The 18,933-nt window shown below is 39.2% G+C and overlaps 1 protein-coding gene across 2 annotated transcripts; it reads right to left on the reverse strand.

Moving 5' to 3' along the window:
- Positions 1–1,195: 1,195 nt before the first annotated feature.
- Positions 1,196–18,749, reverse strand: mnd1 (meiotic nuclear divisions 1 homolog (S. cerevisiae)). Of its 2 annotated transcripts, XM_034085280.2 has the most exons (8): positions 18,448–18,740; positions 17,219–17,284; positions 15,828–15,885; positions 13,996–14,144; positions 11,268–11,342; positions 11,013–11,127; positions 4,218–4,262; positions 1,196–1,937 (listed from the first exon to the last, which is right to left on the reverse strand). In XM_034085280.2, exons 1-8 carry the CDS (start codon positions 18,448–18,450, stop codon positions 1,831–1,833), a joined length of 618 nt encoding a protein of 205 aa, XP_033941171.1. In that variant the 5' UTR covers positions 18,451–18,740; the 3' UTR covers positions 1,196–1,830. The 2 variants fall into 2 exon arrangements, with proteins under 2 accessions (XP_033941171.1, XP_071059483.1); XM_071203382.1 differs by lacking the exons at positions 1,196–1,937; positions 4,218–4,262 and adding an exon at positions 5,194–5,687 and having other exon boundaries at positions 18,448–18,749.
- Between the last annotated feature and the right edge of the window lie 184 nt (positions 18,750–18,933).

Here is an 18,933-nt window from a genome sequence, read left to right on the forward strand (position 1 = left end):
TCTACATTGTTGTACTGGTAGGCCTACTTTCATATTTATATCATTACATTTGTATAAATCTGTATTTACCTTACAGTCAATAAAGCCTATTACTTCATAGTGTTATTTAATGATGTCCTTTTACTAAGCTAGCCGATACAGCTAGGTTGAGAGAAGGTATTTAGTGGGTTTGCTATTGTATTGTTGGCCTTTTCTGATGATAATACATGTTTAACCAAAGAAGCTGCAATAAACAGTAGTCTTTAAGAGAGCGACAGTGAGGTAAAAACTATGCACAGCCCTCCAGGAGAGCTTTGACATTCAGTGTTTTGGACTCGTGAATCAGTCAGGACAAGTTGGGCAGGTACACACATGAACACACACACTCAGATAACTCTTCTGTGGGTGTGTCAGCTCCACCTTACCATGCTGCAACAAGGCATTTACAAGAATGATTTAGCTGGAACAGTGTTGCTCACCAGTGCACTTCTAAGTTGCTAAGGGTTGCCTTGCCACAATAAATACACAACATGTGAGAGCAGACATTTAAATCTGCATATTGTTAAGTTTTAGATTATCTTTAGAACTAATAACTTTACTTATGCATTAGGAAGCATTACACATAACATCAACAGGACACTCATTAGGCTATGGTGAGATTGCAAGGATAGATATATTTGGCACATAACATTTGTTAACAAGAACTATTCTTCTTTAATGGCTTACAGATAACTTGAATTAAGCAACATATAAATATAAAGCAAGTCACGATCAACAGAGAACTTACAATATGTTTGCATATCAATCATCTACTGGAAAGAAAACTAAACTGATGTATAAGACAGGAAGAGCACGAAGCACATTTAAAAAATGTTGAGTCAACAAACGCAGACACATTGGTTTCATCAACTAGGTCACTGAGTGAACACAGAACTGACAACTACCTGTTTTGCATCTAGTTTGACAGAGGAAAGAGGGAGGAAATAAGCAGGGCAGCAGTCATTCTCGACATGTCATGACAACAGTGATCCTTTTTTGGTCATGCAGAAAGTGAGTGTGCAGCTCTGGAAAATTATGTTATGGTTTTGTGATAGACATTTGAAATCCCAATGTTTCAGTTGCAATTTATTGAAAAAATTCAAGCACAAAAATAGGAGGGTGCACATGTACTTGCACTGTGCACAATGTTTTAGAATGAATGCGACTGCCGAAAATGTCTTGTAAAATACAAAAGGACATTTTATTTGCAGGAAGAGAAAAGAGGTCCTGGAAAAGTAAATGTACTTTAAATATTTACAGCACTTGTTAACATAACATATCCCAAACACATTCTCTGTAGTTTAAATCCCCTTCAGTCCCAGGGTGCTTTTTGTGAACAAATAGGATGTAGCCAAACGCTTTTTTACTTTTTTTGTCCCAGCCGAACTAAAACTTAAAGAAAAATCGCAATCATTTGATTCCTCAACATCTGTTTAAACCATATACATTAGATCATACGACACACAGTTGAGTTAAGGGTTGATTCCTTTTCCATCATCAACTTAGGGCTCTCAGTTTCCATGCAAACAGGTGTCCCGAAAGTCAGGGGGCTAGATTGTGTTCATCACAGAACCCCTTCACCCTGCGGGCCACTAATGGTTGTGCTGCTCTTCTCTGGTTTCACCAAAGCAATATAGTCCATCTGCCACAGCAAAACTACTGATATCCATCCTTCAAGCCCACACAAGGACTTTCATATAACTCTTATACACAGAACATAAACTAGAACTGCTGAGACCGGGGAAACTGCCTTCAAACTGAGGTCTTTGTTCCCTTTTTTGTGATTATGAACCCCTGTAGAAATGCTGGCAGTCACTCCATGTAGTCAAAATCCTCTGGGATCCCAAAGGCTTTGTTCATGCGGCTGTCATCAAAGTTGAACTTCTTCTTCGTCCATGACTTGATGGCAAAAACATTGTCTGAAAACAAAAATAAAATCTCAGTACAATGAGCTGAGAATATACTGTGGGTATTGTCCACAGTATTGATGTATTACATGTGTAATATATGTAATGTAAAGCGCTTTGAGCACTTGGAAACGCTCTCAAATAAATGCCATGAATTATTATTATTACTGATGCAATGGCCCTTCCAGTTTTTTTACATAGTATGTTAGATAGTTTGAATTATAATTAGATTACTGGATTGGAGAATGATGGTCGAGTCCAAGAACAAACCATCTGTAGCACTAACTCTATGCTGTTTTGATAAAGGTTGAGGTATTTTGGCTGAAATGTTGATTAATACCGTCTGAACATTTCTGAAGACAGATTGTTTTCCAGGTTATTTGGGTAATTACAGAAGAATGAATGTGGTTGAAGCTGTTAACGAGAGAAGGGGCCCTCTTTGACAGAGCAGTTTGTGTGCTGATTAGATCCCTTTAATCTTTCCAGTAGAGTTATGCATGAATCATTGCCAAACTACTTCTACTTCAGAGTCATTAAAAAGCGGCAGAGTGTGGATGTGTCACCGGTTGACTGAGGAAATCAAATAGCTCCCTTTAGATTAACACCAGTTTTATCAAGATCTTAAGTCAATAAACTCTGAATCCTGCTATTAGTAATGCCTTTCGCTTGAGTCCTGAAGGATCACTGTACTCGAGATGTGTGAGTGGTGAAGTGTGTCAGGGCTTGTATGCGAGTCTCTTTGTGTGGGTGTGTCTCAGTGTGACGAGGCTACAGGTAAAGCTGCACAACACTGCTTGTGAAAAGTAAGGGTATAGCCACAGGCACTTCAATACATGAAGGGGGAGTTGTTACACAAGACTGCAGGAGTCTGTTGTAATAAGCAAAAAATAACGCCAGCTATATATTTTTTAAATAAGAGGCACACAAGGATACAGCCTCTTTTTCCAGCAAACATTGTAGACTTGGCTTTTCTGTTTGGATTTTGTTGAAAATGCAACAATAGAGTAAAACAATTGCTAACTACAATGGAATAGTGCAGACCTTCTGTTTAGTTTCCTAGGTTTTCAAAGCTGCTCTACTGACTTTGGTGTGTGCATGGGTTTTAAGTGGTAATGTAGAAAGAACAGGGTTTTACAAAGGTTTTGTTTCGTAATCTTGAAAGACAAAAAGAGACAAAAATCTGAGATGTAAAACACAATATCCTTGGTAGTGGTAAAATCCAGCTGATTGAAAGGACTAAGGAAATTGTGCTTGTAACAGGACAGCTGTGAACTTTACAGCTTGTAGTAAAGCTTGTACTTGTTCTCAGAAAGCTGCTGTACATGCTTCTGTGTGAACACTTCATGAATCTGTCTAGCTCTGTCCATGCCAGATGAGGGAAGAACAAATCATGGAAGAGGCACCTATGACTCACAGTGTCTTTAAAGGACTATCATTCGATGAAGTAAAGACGAAATGTGCCAACAAAAACCGACGCCGTGATTTGAAAACCGGTTACAGGCAATGTTGACCCTGAAGAGTCAAAACACCACAGGTCCCGCTGGTAACCATGATCCCCGTGGGTCAGCTGTCGCCAAGGTTACCGCTGAGGTCAATGAATGCACACAGAGAGCATACGTGTTGACTGCAGGGAGGTGACACAAAGTGCCCTTATACAGCGAGATGCTCTAAAGAGTAATCAATGGAAATAAACCTCCCACTGGGATCCTTAAGTTATTTCTGTGCTGAATATCAGACAACTTTCTGTGATAACTGTATTATTGTTGAGTTAAGCTGCAATGTATGATTAGAAGGGCAGAACATGTATTGTTTACAAGGTACAGCTTCTCAAATGTGAGGATTTGATGGTTATTTTGGGGTATACAAGATTAACCTGAACACATTTTGATTTTGAACTGTTGGTTCGAACACTTTGACATTCACCAATGTTTTAAAGAGCAAAGGATGAGAAGAGTGTAATCAAACAAATAATCTGCTGATTTGTTTATAATCCGACCATAAATTGCATCCCTAAATATAATTTTGCATATCCATTAATCTGTTCTGAAAATTCAACCACTGGCTTCTGTAAAAAAACATCAGAAAACAGTAAAAAAAAAATCATCACAATTTCCTAAAACCCAAGGTGATGTTATCAAGTCCAAATGACTAATGTACCAACATGCAAGACAGTTAAACCAGCAGCTTTCAGAATCATTGCCAATGAATTATTCTGTATAACTAATCAACTAATTGTTGCAGCTCAATTCTACTTGATAAATGTGCTTTTATTAAAAATATCAAATAACTCACCTGTCCACCTGGAAACAGCATCTTTTGCGACACCATTTGACTTTCCTGCAAAACAAAATGTATGATCAACATGTGCGCTATTCCTTATTTATTTATGTGTTTTAAGAGTTAATTATTATTTACACTGGACAGAAAATACTACATGCAATCAATTAAATTGTAATGAGACATTTCATTGTATTAGATTCATGTATGATACTTCTATTGAGTGAGTTATGCATTATTTCTGAAAAAATAGATGAAATTTGACTAAAAATCAACACCACAACACAAGATTACCAATATAATTAGGAGCTATAATAATTATGCTGTGTACAGAGAATAAAAGAGTTATGTTTTAGATGAGGGAAGCAGTGTTCATTTTGTGATGAAATTCCTTAAGGCATATGTTTGTTTTGTGTGCCAATGTGAAAAAAGCAATGTGGAGTAACTGCCTCATGAGAACACAGCTGACATGCTGTTGACCTCAGAGTAGAACATGTTTTCTACAACAAATGTACTCCACATCTAGTAAACTCAATTAAACTGCCACAAAACTCTGAACACAAGACAGAAAATACTGGGAACATAAATGAAGGTTGGCACTAAACAATTCCCTTTATATAGGAACGTGTGGTCGGAGAAGTGATGGTTGGATTGCTACGGTCATACTGTATGAACAAGTTGTGGAGTACTATGAAATCCAAGTGGACAGCTGAGCCTAAACCTCCCCTGCAGCTGCGGCTAGAAAAAACCCATCGAGAAACCTGACGTAGTTCTGAGCAACGTGCTGGGATTGTGTTCAAGCTTTAAGGGAAATATTTAGTGACCAATAAACTGAATCCTGAAACAACAGCAGGTAACATCATCGAGTGTCTAGGTTTTAAACCAACACTTTTGTGGCTGCTGTGCTATGAAGACTGCAGATGTGCTCAGATTACAGCAGGTTTTGGCTGATTTCTCCTTGATTTGTCTTTCAAGAAAAGCAGAAGAGTGATCTGCTTCAAGGACTTGAACAGTAGCAATGTCATTGACTGTCAGCAATGATTGAAAGGATGAAAAAAACATTAATAGCAGGAAAAATAAAAAGCAGCTGCAAGTGGGAGGGACTCAATTGCATAACTTCTGACTCATAGACCTGTGAATGGGCCTGCGTTTGGCTACATGACTAATGCTCTATTCTGCTTATCTGAACCAGATACATCACGGTAGTTTGCTACAACCTGGGAAGGACAACAAAGACGATCACAAACTATGTTTACCTTTGGTAACGAAGTAATTTAAGAACTCCAAAATCATCCATAAATCTGTGTATTGTTGTGGTTCTCCTTCAAAATGGTTGTAAATAAGCTGCTTGAAATCATATCCAACTGTATCCCTGCCTCTTCATAACGTGTCATACCTGACATGCCTGTGGCTGTGTTTTCTCTCACGTGTTTTTTGCCCTTCCCATGTTTGGTGTTTTAGCCCCGTCTGTGGGTGCCGTCACCACTGTAAAACAATTTGACATGACAAATGCAACTTGCATAAAAACGTTATTTGTCAACTTGTTGCCACTTATACTGTATGTTTTGTGGACCCGCCGACAGTGAGCATGTATGACGTTAAAACTTTAAATAATACATTAAATAGGATAAGACACAGCGACGACAGTCAAATACATTCAAATCATTTTAGCAACCGCTGAAAAATCATTAAATCTTTGTCAAACATGCGCACAGCAGAGGTCATCTCAAATAAATCCAATAGCCAATAATTAGTACATAATACATATTTGGTGTTGGTTACATGTGCCGAAGGTGAAATTAAGGAATATTGTTTGTGAAATATTTTATTTATCATTCAAAATCTCAAATACCCATTTTATATGTTAAAGGGGTAAGTAGTCAAAATGTATGTGTATTATTGTTCGAACAGTGGTGGAAGAAATACTGCATATTAAAATATCACAGAAGTATTATTTGCTCAATGTACTTTGACCACGGGTTCCAACAGACATCTACTTCAAGATAGTCTCTGAACAAATGAGTATCACTTCTGGGGGAACAGGTATGAGCCCATCCTGCAAGACGAGTCCAAGCCTCCTCAGCAGCAGACAAAACATAAAGTCACACACAGAAATAGAATCTCTCTGAGCATAACTCAAGCTGGACTGACGGGAGATCGTTATCTGTTATCAAAGCTGTGTGTGTGTGTGTGTGTGTGTGTGTGTGTGTGTGTGTGTGTGTGTGTGTGTGTGTGTGTGTGTGTGTGTGTGTGTGTGTGTGTGTGTGTGGGGGGGGGGGTTGGGGGTAGGGGGTAGTTATAAAAGAAGAACATATACACTGAACAAAAATATAAATGCAACACTTTTGTTTTTGCTCCCATTTTTCACGAGATGAACTCAAAGATCTAAAACATTTTATATACACAGAAAATAACCATTTCTCTCAAATATTGTTCACAAATCTGAAAAAATCTGTGATAGTGAGCACTTCTCCTTTGCCGAGATAATCCATCCCACCTCACAGGTGTGGCATATCAAGATGCTGATTAGACAGCATGATTATTGCACAGGTGTGCCTTAGGCTGGCCACAATAAAAGGCCACTCTGAAACATGCAGCTTTATTGGGGGGGTCTGGGGGGGTCCGAAAACCAGTCAGTATCTGGTGTGACCACCATTTGCCTCACGCAGTGCAACACATCTCCTTCGCATAGAGTTGATCAGGTTGTTGATTGTGGCCTGTGGAATGTTGGTCCACTCCTCTTCAATGGCTGTGTGAAGTTGCTGGATATTGGCAGGAACTGGAACACGCTGTCGTATACGCCGATCCAGAGCATCCCAAACATGCTCAATGGGTGACATGTCCGGTGAGTATGCTGGCCATGCAAGAACTGGGATGTTTTCAGCCTCCAGGAATTGTGTACAGATCCTTGCAACATGGGGCCGTGCATTATCATGCTGCAACATGAGGTGATGGTCGTGGATGAATGGCACAACAATGGGCCTCAGGATCTCGTCACGGTATCTCTGTGCATTCCCAATGCCATCAATAAAATGCACCTGTGTTCATCGTCCATAACATACGCCTGCCCATACCATAACCCCACCACCACCATGGGCCACTCGATTCACAACATTGACATCAGAAAACCGCTCACCCACCCATCTGCCCTGAACAGTGAAAACCGGGATTCATCCGTGAAGAGAACACCTCTCCAATGTGCCAGACGCCATCGAATGTGAGCATTTGCCCACTCATGTCGGTTACGACGACGAACCGGAGTCAGGTCGAGACCCCGATGAGGACGACGAGCATGCAGATGAGCTTCCCTGAGACGGTTTCTGACAGTTTGTGCAGAAATTCTTTGGTTATGCAAACCGATTGTTGCAGCAGCTGTCCGAGTGGCTGGTCTCAGACGATCTTGGAGGTGAACATGCTGGATGTGGAGGTCCTGGGCTGGTGTGGTTACACGTGGTCTGCGGTTGTGAGGCCGGTTGGATGTACTGCCAAATTCTCTGAAACGCCTTTGGAGACGGCTTATGGTAGAGAAATGAACATTCAATTCACGGGCAACAGCTCTGGTGGACATTCCTGCTGTCGGCATGCCAATTGCATGCTCCCTCAAAACTTGTGGCATTGTGCTGTGTGATAAAACTGAACATTTTTAGAGTGGCCTTTTATTGTGGCCAGCCTAAGGCACACCTGTGCAATAATCATGCTGATTAGGGGTTAGGGCCGATATTCCGCATTTGACCGATTATCGGTATCGGCCTTTTTTTTATATCAAATTGCCGATTAAACTTTGGCTCTGATGCGGCCGTTTCTCTGGCTGCAGTCACCACTCTGTGTACACGAGCAATGTCCCGCCCGCAGCGCTATCTGATTTTCCGGGCGGGAGCCAGCCAGAGAGGCGGGACCTTCTCAGATTACAGGCAGGTGCAAAAGAACGCAGACACAGACTGAAGCAAGCAGCAGCGCTGAGCGGCAGAGCCATACATGTGTTAAACCGAAGTTCAATAAACATCCCTATCCCCTATGCTGAAGCTGCAAAAACACCACGATCTTATGATCCAATTCTATCAGTTTCCCAGTTACACAGGGACGCGGGAAGTCAGTCAGAGTTGGGGGTGCGTGCAGCGTCTCGCAGCGGAGTAACTGTGGTGCGGAGGGGAGGGGGGGGGGGCTGCGAGTGGAGCCGTGCAGTTTTTCAGGTTGATATGTGAAGCTCATTAGCTAGCCAACATGTATCTAGCAAATGTTTAGCAAAATATTAGAAGTGATGCTACTAGACTAACGTTAGGTCTACTGTAATAGCCTCACTTTTAATAGTTTGCAAAACATTAGCTAGCACTAGTGTTTTGCAGTTGCTAGCAGCTTATTGGGATTTTATGCTAGATAGACAGATATAATAGTAGTAAGCATTATTGTTTGTTAAGCATGTCAGCCTGCAGCCCCACTTGTTGTCTCTCTCTCTAACTCATTGCCGATGACTGCACTAAAGAAAAGGGCACAGAGAGGAAACCAGTTGTAAGATGTTTAAAAGTTAATTAAACATAATATATGCTTAAATGCATTTCAAATAAGTTGTGTTGAGTTGTGTTGGAGTTTGTGTTATTCTACATTTTGACACCAAGATCTTCTGATTTCTAATGGGTTTATCTGTTGAATCTCTGTGATTTATCTGTGCACAGAGTAGAGCAGAAAATTTAGAGAGGTATGTACAGAGAAAGATGAGAGACTGAACTTTCACAATAGCCTCAGCTTACACAGAAGATAAATGACAGGTAATAAATAAGAAGGCCCTGGATTCTACCCTCTGGATGTAAAGATAACATGAATATCTCTGCCCCATTTCCAAACAAGTTCATACAAAAGCCTCTACTTACAGAGGGGATACATTCAAGTTGAATAATATGAAGGCCCTGAAGTCTGTATACCCTCTCGAAACAAAAAGACAATTCATATCTGCCTCCTTTTATGTGATATGTAGGACGTGCATGTATTATACTTAGCCTAAATGTTTTATCAACAGTTCAATATTTCAAGATAAAAAAATGGCAGTTTTTCCTTTTCCCACTTTTCCTGAGGTTGGGATCTATTATCCAACAGCTGTTGCAGTGATTAAGCTTGGCAATGAATGTATCACAAGCACCAGAGGCCGAGCTCCTGCAGAGTCTCTAACAACGTGATCATGAAGTCATTTCTCTGGGCAGGGAAACAAATATAAATGTTAAAGGAATGGGTGTTTTTTCTGGATTTTAGCACGTTTTGGCACCAACCTTAAAACACATCTTTAATGTATCTACCATAAAGTGTAAAGAATAGTTGGCAGACCACAGCTGTCGTAAAATATATCACATTGGCTTTTCTCCTTTTTAAAAAGGTACTTTTATACAAATACAAGTACTGTGGTAAATGCTTACAATACTGGAACTTCATCTGAAACTTACATACAAAACTATAACGGTATCTATGGTAGAAAGTCTTCAGACATTTTTGGTCATAAGTGAATTAAAAATTACTTGATTTGTAAGATTGCTACAACAGTTATTTTAACTTGAACTCATATTTTGATATCAACTACATTAGCCAGGAATGATTTGTCTCTTTTGTTGTCAGTAGAAGACATAATATTAATGTAATGCTGAAGTGGAAAGAAACAGCAGCAGCGTGTGTGCATGCTTGGTGAAGGGAGGTGCAGGTAAACCAAGCAGACATTTTTATGACACCACACATCTCACATGTGAAAGGCAACACACCCCATTCTCCACAGGTCAGCTGTAACAAGAACTCAAGGCGGTGTAAGATTTTTGTAATACCACTAATGGCTCTGTGCATTGTGGGGACGTATTATAGAAGAGGTGTGTCAATAAGTCATGGCCAGTGTTTTTAACACTTCCTGCCTATGTTATTTTTAGCACTACGAGTCAAGGGTTTTGTTTACTGGACTCCTTTGCAGTTCTGTTAATGTACCTAAAGTAAGTCTATGTTGAAAAATGTACAAGCTTAAAAAATGTCTGCCAACTGCATCATAGTCCTATTTTTAACACTGCTATTTGTGACATTTAGTGGGAGGCTGAACTGAAATTGTCCAGCACCTAAGGCACAACTCAGTATTCATTATGGGGTGTGAAACCAGCTCCTCAAGTGGTTTGTTTCACTAACGTTGACCACCTTTTCCTCTCTTCTTATAGAGATCATTACTGAATGTAAAAAAACACCATCTGCCTTCATAAGCCACCTCATGTTGGAATCAAGTCTCCATAATTGTTTTAGCATTATTTCACTAGATATAAGCTATATTGTCAGATATTTCTGGTGGTTGTCAAAACCTCCACAAATATCTATAGAGATTACATACAGGCTTTTAAATCCAGTGGCAACAATTCATTTGACATTACATGCACAAGAACAATTCAACAATGAATTCCTTGTGAATCTGCTTTGTACTGAAGTGGCTGTTAAGCTACGCTGCCTGTATCATGAGTCACTACATACACTCAATGAACAGTCAAATGGAAGCTTTGTCTAATGTAATGCAGTCCAATACAGCAGCTATGGTTGTTGTTGAATCAACATATTAAATATAATCCATTCTCACATAACTTCACAACTCAGTTCAGTTTCATAGAGGTGAATCACCAGCACTCTGACATGGTCTCAAACAGTTAGAGTTTCACTGAGTCACCTTATGAAGCTGGATTGTATTACGTTTTACAGGAAGATATATTTCTCTGTTCAGTGATCATAGGTGACTTGATTGAAGCGAAATGCTTTAAACAAACTCTTTGAAAATGAAAAAGAAAGCAGTCACGTTGCGTCTGTACTCACTCATCTCCTCGACGACCTCAGGGTCACATTCTCTGTACTTCTCGAGCTCGGCCTGCAGCTGCGTCCGCTCCTCTCTCAGAGCCTGCAGCTCCTTCAGCAGAGAGCCTCTCTCCTTCTACACACACACACACAAACACACACACACACATCATTTGGGTTTTTATAAGTGTAACTTTAATAGATTCATTATTATTTTTAGCACATTTCATTCACAGTACATCATGATTTTGGTACATTTTATGAAAAGGTTCTTACTGTGTCTTGACGTCCTACTTTCGCTTTTTCAACCGCTTTCTGAACAGACGCTTTTCGCTGCTTTGCTTCAGAAATCTGGAAAGTTCAATAGTCTAACATTAGGCAAATTTCACACACATTTTCCACCAAGGAAAACCATGTAAACAAAACACATTTTCCTGTTTCTGGCATTAAATAATACTATGTTTCAACTTCAAAGTGGGGAAACAGTTGCTGAGAAAACACAATAATGTCCTGAACGATAACAAATCAACATTAGTTAGCGCTGCAGCTGATTCAGAACGCCGCTGCTCGAGTCCTCACTAACACTAAGAAAGTGGATCACATCACTCCTGTTCTGAAGTCTTGACACTGGCTTCCTGTGTGTCAAAGAATAGATTTCAAAATACTGCTGCTGGTTTATAAAGCACTGAATGGTTTAGGCCCAAAATACATTTCTAACCTCCTGCTAAATTATGAACCATCCAGATCTCTCAGGTCTTCAGGGACTGGTCAGCTTTCTGTCCCCAGAGTCAGAACTAAACATGGTAAAGCAGCGTTCAGTTATTATGCTCCAAATATCTGGAACAAACTCCCAGAAACCTGCAGGTCCGCTGCAACTCTGACTACTTTTAAATCCAGGCTGAAGACTTTTCTTTTTGTCGCTGCTTTTAATTGAACTATTCATATCTTAAACTGCACTGTAACTTTTATCCATGTACTTTTTCTTGTAATGTTTAATTGAACTATTCATATTTTAGACTGCACTGTAACTTTTATCCATGTATTTTTCCTTAATGTTTATTTTATTAGCTTTTCTTTTTTAATGCTTAATGTCTTTCATTTTCATTTTTTTGTAAAGCACTTTGAATTACCCTGCGTCGAAAAGTGCTATATAAATAAACTTGCCTTGCCTTGCCTTGCATCTTTGACAAGAGAGCAGAAGATAATCTGGCTTTTGTAGCTTTTAAGCATTATGTAAACCTCCCAAAAATCTCAGTTTCCTATGATTGCTCACCAGAGCATTAGAGGCTAATGGTTTATTGACAGTAGAAGCTAATTAAGTTGTGCATTACAGTGTTTCCCACAGAATTTGATTCTATTTGTGGGGGCACCGCACAAAAAAAGAAAAGCCAAAGGCCCCTTAACCTATTCGGGTGGCCCACCCATCCACCCCCCCTCAAATAAGATAATACATGTGAGTTAATGGCTGTAGACAACGTTCTTGTTGCTCTGTGTTGCGTTGTTAATGAGTGAAACTCACCGGAGTTGAGGATCTGTGGGGTTTATTCTCCCAAAAATATAATTTACAATTTAGGCATTTAGCAGACGCCTTATTCCAAAGCGACTTACAATGACCAATTACCGGGACATTCTCCCTGGAGTAACCGAGGGCTAAGTGCCTTACTCAAGGGCAAGTGGTGTTCCAGGCAGGATTTGAACTCGCAACCTTCCGATCATCAGCCCACCTCACTATCCATTAGACCAGTGCTTCTCAAAGTGTGGTCCGCGGACCACTGGTGGTCCGTGAGCGCCCCCTAGTGGTCCGTGAGTATATTGGTAAAATTTCACATTTTAAATTAATTAATTAATTTAAGTTTTCCGCACTCTCTGGAATATCTCCGCAATGGAGCGAGCTTAAGTTTCACTTTCGATTGCATGATATAGCCCAGATAAACACCTTCATCACACATGTGGCCACTTGTTTGTACCATTTTCAGGCGATTTGTAAAAAACGATGTGTTTTTCGATATTTGTGGAGTTAGGTGGTCCGCGAGTGTTTTTTTATTAGTTAAGTGGTCCTTGGTATGAAAAAGTTTGAGAAACACTGCATTAGACCACCACCACAAAAAAAAAAAAAAAGTTGTTATTTTTTTTATGAGATCCATTTGTGGCGGACCATATTTAATTGTGGCGGCCCGCCACAATTAAATCAATGTATGGGAAACACTGCATTAGAGTGTCAAAGCATGCTATAGTCTGAAAGAAAGGAAGCTGGGTTGTTATTTGTTTGTAAATAACACTTTTTATAATGTACAATTTAGAGCCATCACTTCATTAGTCATGATATCATTCATATCATTTACATTGCTAGATAATATCACTTCAGTTTAATTCCACATGACCAGTCGACCCTTATTATCCTGATCATCTGCTGTGATGTCATCCATGTCTGTGTATTGTATAAATGATATGTTATTGTTTAGTGACAGATTGCGGCTCTAGATCCTTTAACTTCTGTTGTAGAAATGTGGAGGCCATCGCTCTCTGAGGAGTCGCCACCCTCTCACCATCTGCCTGCTGAGATGACGAGGAGTGATACTTCTGACACTACCAATCTCCCAGCAAAGCCACCAAGTGCAACATGGGAGAATCTCAGTGCTGAGTTATTAATAGGGCTCATTCGTTGTATTTTTTGGCGAGAATTCTCTATTTATTATCAATAAAAAAAATGGGGAAATAATATGAAACCAAAACACTATGATGAAAGATATCCATTAGAATTCATCCACTGCCTCTTCCTGTCATTCTATTACCAGAAGCAGAGTCTTCTTGACACAGAGACCACAGCTTTGGTTCAAATCTATCTTATCCACAAATAGAAAACTTGTTTTGATGGAAAAATCTATCATCATCTCTTGCTATGCCATACATACAGCGCAAGATGTTCTTCATCCATTCTGTTTTGTTTGATAACATCTGCAGCTTTTGAGATATAAGGTTTTTTTTCACCACCGAGCGTCTTCACCTGGTTTTCCAGATCCTCCAGTTTGTTCTTGCGAGCGTGCAGGGCCTTGCTGGGAAAGGCCCAGTAGTAGTTGGACGTACCCACTCTCTCAGAGTCCACCATGTTGTCATCCACCAGGCTCTGCAGCACGTCCTTCACACTCATGGGAGCTTAAAGCAGCAGAGAGAGGAAAACACACCTCCTACATTACAAATACACACTCCTTCATTTTCCATCATGACTCTCCAGCAGCTATTTGTGGATTAATGATTTGATTTGTGCACGACTGATTCAAAACAGGAGGTTTGATTGTTACACGCTGAGAAGACTTAAGGTGATGTTCGGATGTTAGGTTTAACATTGCATTTGACTGAGGATTTGAAAAATACAAGAAGGTCTAATTCTTCCTGTTGGCGAGGCGTACCACTCGAATGCTCGCTCACCCTCATATCTGCTGCCTATCGGGCCGTTTTATGCTTCTCTGAGAGAACATTGCATGAGAGGATGTAACAGTAGAGGAGTTCCTTTTTGAACAGTTTCAGCGGTGAAATGTGATACTCCCACGCTTCACTGTGAAAATTGAAAGCGCCTGCTGTGTTAAGGGCTGAGCTGGATGTCGAACAGGAGCAAAAATAAAAACAAGATGCGAAAATGAAAGACGCTCTGGATGGATCAAACTCTGTATGTGCCGGACTCCAGTCCTTGGTCTTGTTTCTGTTCATGTGACTCAGATAGCTTTTTGGCCTTTTTTCAACTTCTGCTTTTAAAGGGTTACCAATATTGTATAACCACTATTTGTTTAAAGTAGCTGAGATTGCTTCCTTGGCCACTTTTCTCACATGTTCCCACCTTCTACAGGAACATGTGCCCATAGTGCAGAACTCTTGTTGCCCCCTCCCCCATCACTTAGTAACTATATCATGCCCAAGTAAGGGGGACAAAAACATGTGCTTTTAATCACAGCAACATGATCCAGTTTCTCTAGATTCATGTTATGTCCACCCAAACATACACAACACAGCTTTGTTCCTCTGCAGCTCTTAAAAATGCAAGATCGTATTTGTTCCCCCGCTTTAATCTAAGCTCAATTTTGACAATGAGGAAATGTGTTTCATTTCAAACTAAAAGCTTTCAATGGTTCTCTGCACTGTGAGATTGCTGCTGTCGATAAGGCTGGTTCTGCAGAATAAATGCAGTTAAGATGGCAACAGCTAGTCCTGGTTGCCATGGCCATGTTGCAAGCATGTCACTACAATGTTTTCAAGAATGCATGCAGTGCCTGTTCACACTGACTGTATTGTCTTTGGAGATAATCTGATAGAATATTACTTATTAAAGATAAAAGTTGGTATCAATGCATCCATACCCCATGTATGACACTTTAAGAACACTACAGTTTTATATCTATTATTCACCTGTCGAGAACGTGTTGAAAATGGAAAGAAATGTTCTGCTGATCACACAAACATTGTAGATTAAAAGTCCTTAATGTTTTTTATTCAGATCATATTTGGTATTTACTTAAAATACTCTTTTAGAATAAAATGCATATTCAAGTAAAGTCTACTGCAACAATTAACAGCTCTGTTCACTGTAATTACCTCTTAGAAATATGCAGACTGACTGGATGAAGAATTATGAAAATAAGAGAATAATCAGTTCCAACATGTTTATGCTTTGCCATTAGAAATCCCGCGAGTGTCTCCTGTTCAGACTCAGCTCTGAGAATCATGTTTTTCTTTTCTAAAAATATAGTAATGACTCCACACACCTTTAAAAACCAGCAAGGGAAACACATACACAAACAAGAGCAAAGCAAAAAGCACCATACAATGCGGTGGGTCAATACTCACTTATGCCTTTTTGCTTGGGGGCGATCTTCTCAATGTCTTTCAGCTGAAACACATCTTTCTGAGAAGAGAATATATTCAACATTTGTAATCACGGTACAGTCGAAAAAGGAACAATTTAGCAAATATCTGCAACCTTATTTAGTGCTAAAATGTTTTCAACTTTCCCTTTTTAAGCACATTAAAGCCATTGTTAGGCCAGTCCGTTTAGTTATGATGTGTATGTGTATGAAAGAGAGTAATCATTTGGTAGCAGTTTGCAAGTTGGCTTTCGTCTTCTTCACAATAAGACAGACTAATCAATGAGGGATAATGATTAAATACTTATTAAATTGTGTTAAATACAATTAAAATGCACAATCATACTGTACAGCCTGGTATGGCAGCTGGACCACCCTCAATCGTAAGGCTTTACAGAGGGTGGTGAAAACTGCACAGAACATCACCAGGACGGAGCTGCCATCCATGGAGGACCTTTACTCCCAGCGGCTCAGGAAGAAAGCCCTCAGGATTATAAAAGACCCCATCACTGTCTTAGGGAAGAAAGCTTTTAGATGTGCAGCTCCACTAACATGGAACAGTCTGCAAAAAGAATGGAAAATTACCAAGCTAGTACCACTACATGTTTTTAAAGCTCGGTTGGATGCTACACAATCAGATGCTGTTGGTACCTGTACATGTGGTTAAATATGTAAATTGTAATCCCTGTACATTTTGCTGTATGATGTCCTTTTGTTGTTTATGTTTTTATGTCTTCTTGTGGAACCTACTGCTGCAGGTCTCCCTTGAAAAAGAGATCATTGATCTCAATGGGATTTTACCTGGATAAATAAAGGTTTTGAATTGAATTGAATCACCCCAGCCACAAACAGTCCGGATGCAGGCGTTACCGCAGCATCCGGACTAAAACCACCAGACTCACACAGGCAATAAGACTGTGAAATACCTGAACTGTTGAAGCTAAATCTGTGAAACACCTGAACAGTTGAAATAACATCCCTAATATTCATCTGGCTGCTACTTAAACATTATTGAAAAATGATTGATCTATTTACCTATATATCCTATTTCAATAACTTGCATATAGGCTCTTATTGCACCATTTCACATTTTAAACTATTTTTCTTTTTGTATTTACTATTTACTTGCACTATATGTTTTCTGTTTATCTGTGTTTTGTGTTGCTCTGTTGGAGAAGCCTGTGACACAAGATTTTCATCGGCATAACTACACTGTAGCTATGTTTGTATGACTAAATAAAGAACCTTGAACCTTGAAACTTGAACCTTGACAAGAAAGTACAGTGTTCAGCGAATTTTGTGTGCAAAGTGTATTTGACCAAAAAAGGGAATACTGAGACCACATATTATGTTAATGTTGTTCTTATTTCTTACCGTTTCAAAGAAAATCTCCATCATGCGACTTCTCTTTTCATCCAAGCTTAGTCCTTTCTTCTTTGACTGTAACAGATAGTTTCATGTCACATCAGGCCAGGGTCATTTGAACATAAGCAACTTATATGCGAATTTACTACACAGTCATTTAATATGTGAAAGTGGCAGTAAAAACAGCATGAGGGACTGATAAACACCATTCAGCAAGGATCAAAACGTTAATATATAATAAACCATAAATAACATTCGCAGCACTTTAAAAAAAGGTTTAATAAATGCTGTGTTGTGGGCTCATTAATGCACAGGTCAATGCATTATTATTATTATTATTATTATTATTATACTTTGTATTTATTTCGTATTACTCTACCATTTCTCACTGCTATGAGAAAACAAAGGCTACTTTATTGTGGTTGTTTTAATCACTACAGTGCAGTGCACTACAATTATCTGCCAACAAATCTGACGTTTTCCTTTCCTTAATTACCATGCATCATATTATATTTTAATTTCAACTCTTAATGACCAATAAAGAATGTTGTCATAGCTAATCCAACACCTGCTTTTAATGTGTTTATAACAAGGGTTGCTAGCAGACCACAATGGACATAAACCTTCGGCGTGTTTTGACCATAGACTGTATATATTGTTTTGAAGTATGTAATGACAATAGTGCAGTGTTATTAGTGAGTTTATCAAATAAATCTTATCAATAAATGGTATCAAATAAAATCATTGAATAAAAGCTATTAGTGTTGTTGTGTTACAGCTTCCGGGCACCAAGGGCAGCACCGAGCCACAGTGTACTCTGCGAGGGAGAAGAAATTATGGATTTTACAAGGTTTATATTTCTGTAAGCTAATGGACACGACCCAATAAGTCTTGTTTTGATTATTTTACACTTTATTTAATACAGTTTATGTTGTACACCCCATGGATGTATAAAGAGAACCTAATAAGGTCTTAAGTGTGATGGGTGAAGTGCTAGAAGTTAGCACTAAAACGTTAACACTAAGGTTATTGTACTACGTGTATTCATTATAAGTATATGATCAGCTTTAAAACGTTAATGCTAACTCAAAAACATAATGTGACTATGGATTAAACGTTGACAGGTTATTTCCGGTTGATGGCTGAAGCTGATGTTAACGTTAGCTGGCAGTTTGCTTGGTAATGCTACCTTTAACGTCCCTATGAGCACTTGCAGGAAAAGGTAAACGTCTACTTACCATTTTGTAATGTTAGTCGAATCAGAAACAATCACTGACAACAGGGTTTTCCGTTACAGGATGCTATAAAGCGCTGTTGAATGTTACTAATCCAAATAGGAAAGAAATCTTCCCAGTACTGAATTTCCCGCGGAACGTTGTCATGGGGCTTCTGCTGCCTTCGCTGCTCGTCGTAAACTCGATAATATACAGCGATGTACACCAGACAAATATATATATATATGTTGTTTTAACTTAATATATTCTCTAAGATACAACGTACATGTGATCTTTTCCATATTAACATGTTTGAGCGACAGCAAATCTTGAGAAACGGTCATGTTTGTCACCGTTTTTGATAGTTTGTGTCGTGTTGTGATCAGTAACGGTTATTTCCAACTGCATAGAAGGCAGCATTATTATAATGGGGAGGAGCGATGTTGTTTGACTCGTGATTTTCTGACGCCATCTACTGTCTAATAAAAACATTGTTCAAATAAAAAATTA

The sequence above is a fragment of the Pseudochaenichthys georgianus genome, chromosome 1 (genome assembly GCF_902827115.2).
Source record: "Pseudochaenichthys georgianus chromosome 1, fPseGeo1.2, whole genome shotgun sequence".
Lineage (NCBI taxonomy): Eukaryota > Metazoa > Chordata > Actinopteri > Perciformes > Channichthyidae > Pseudochaenichthys > Pseudochaenichthys georgianus.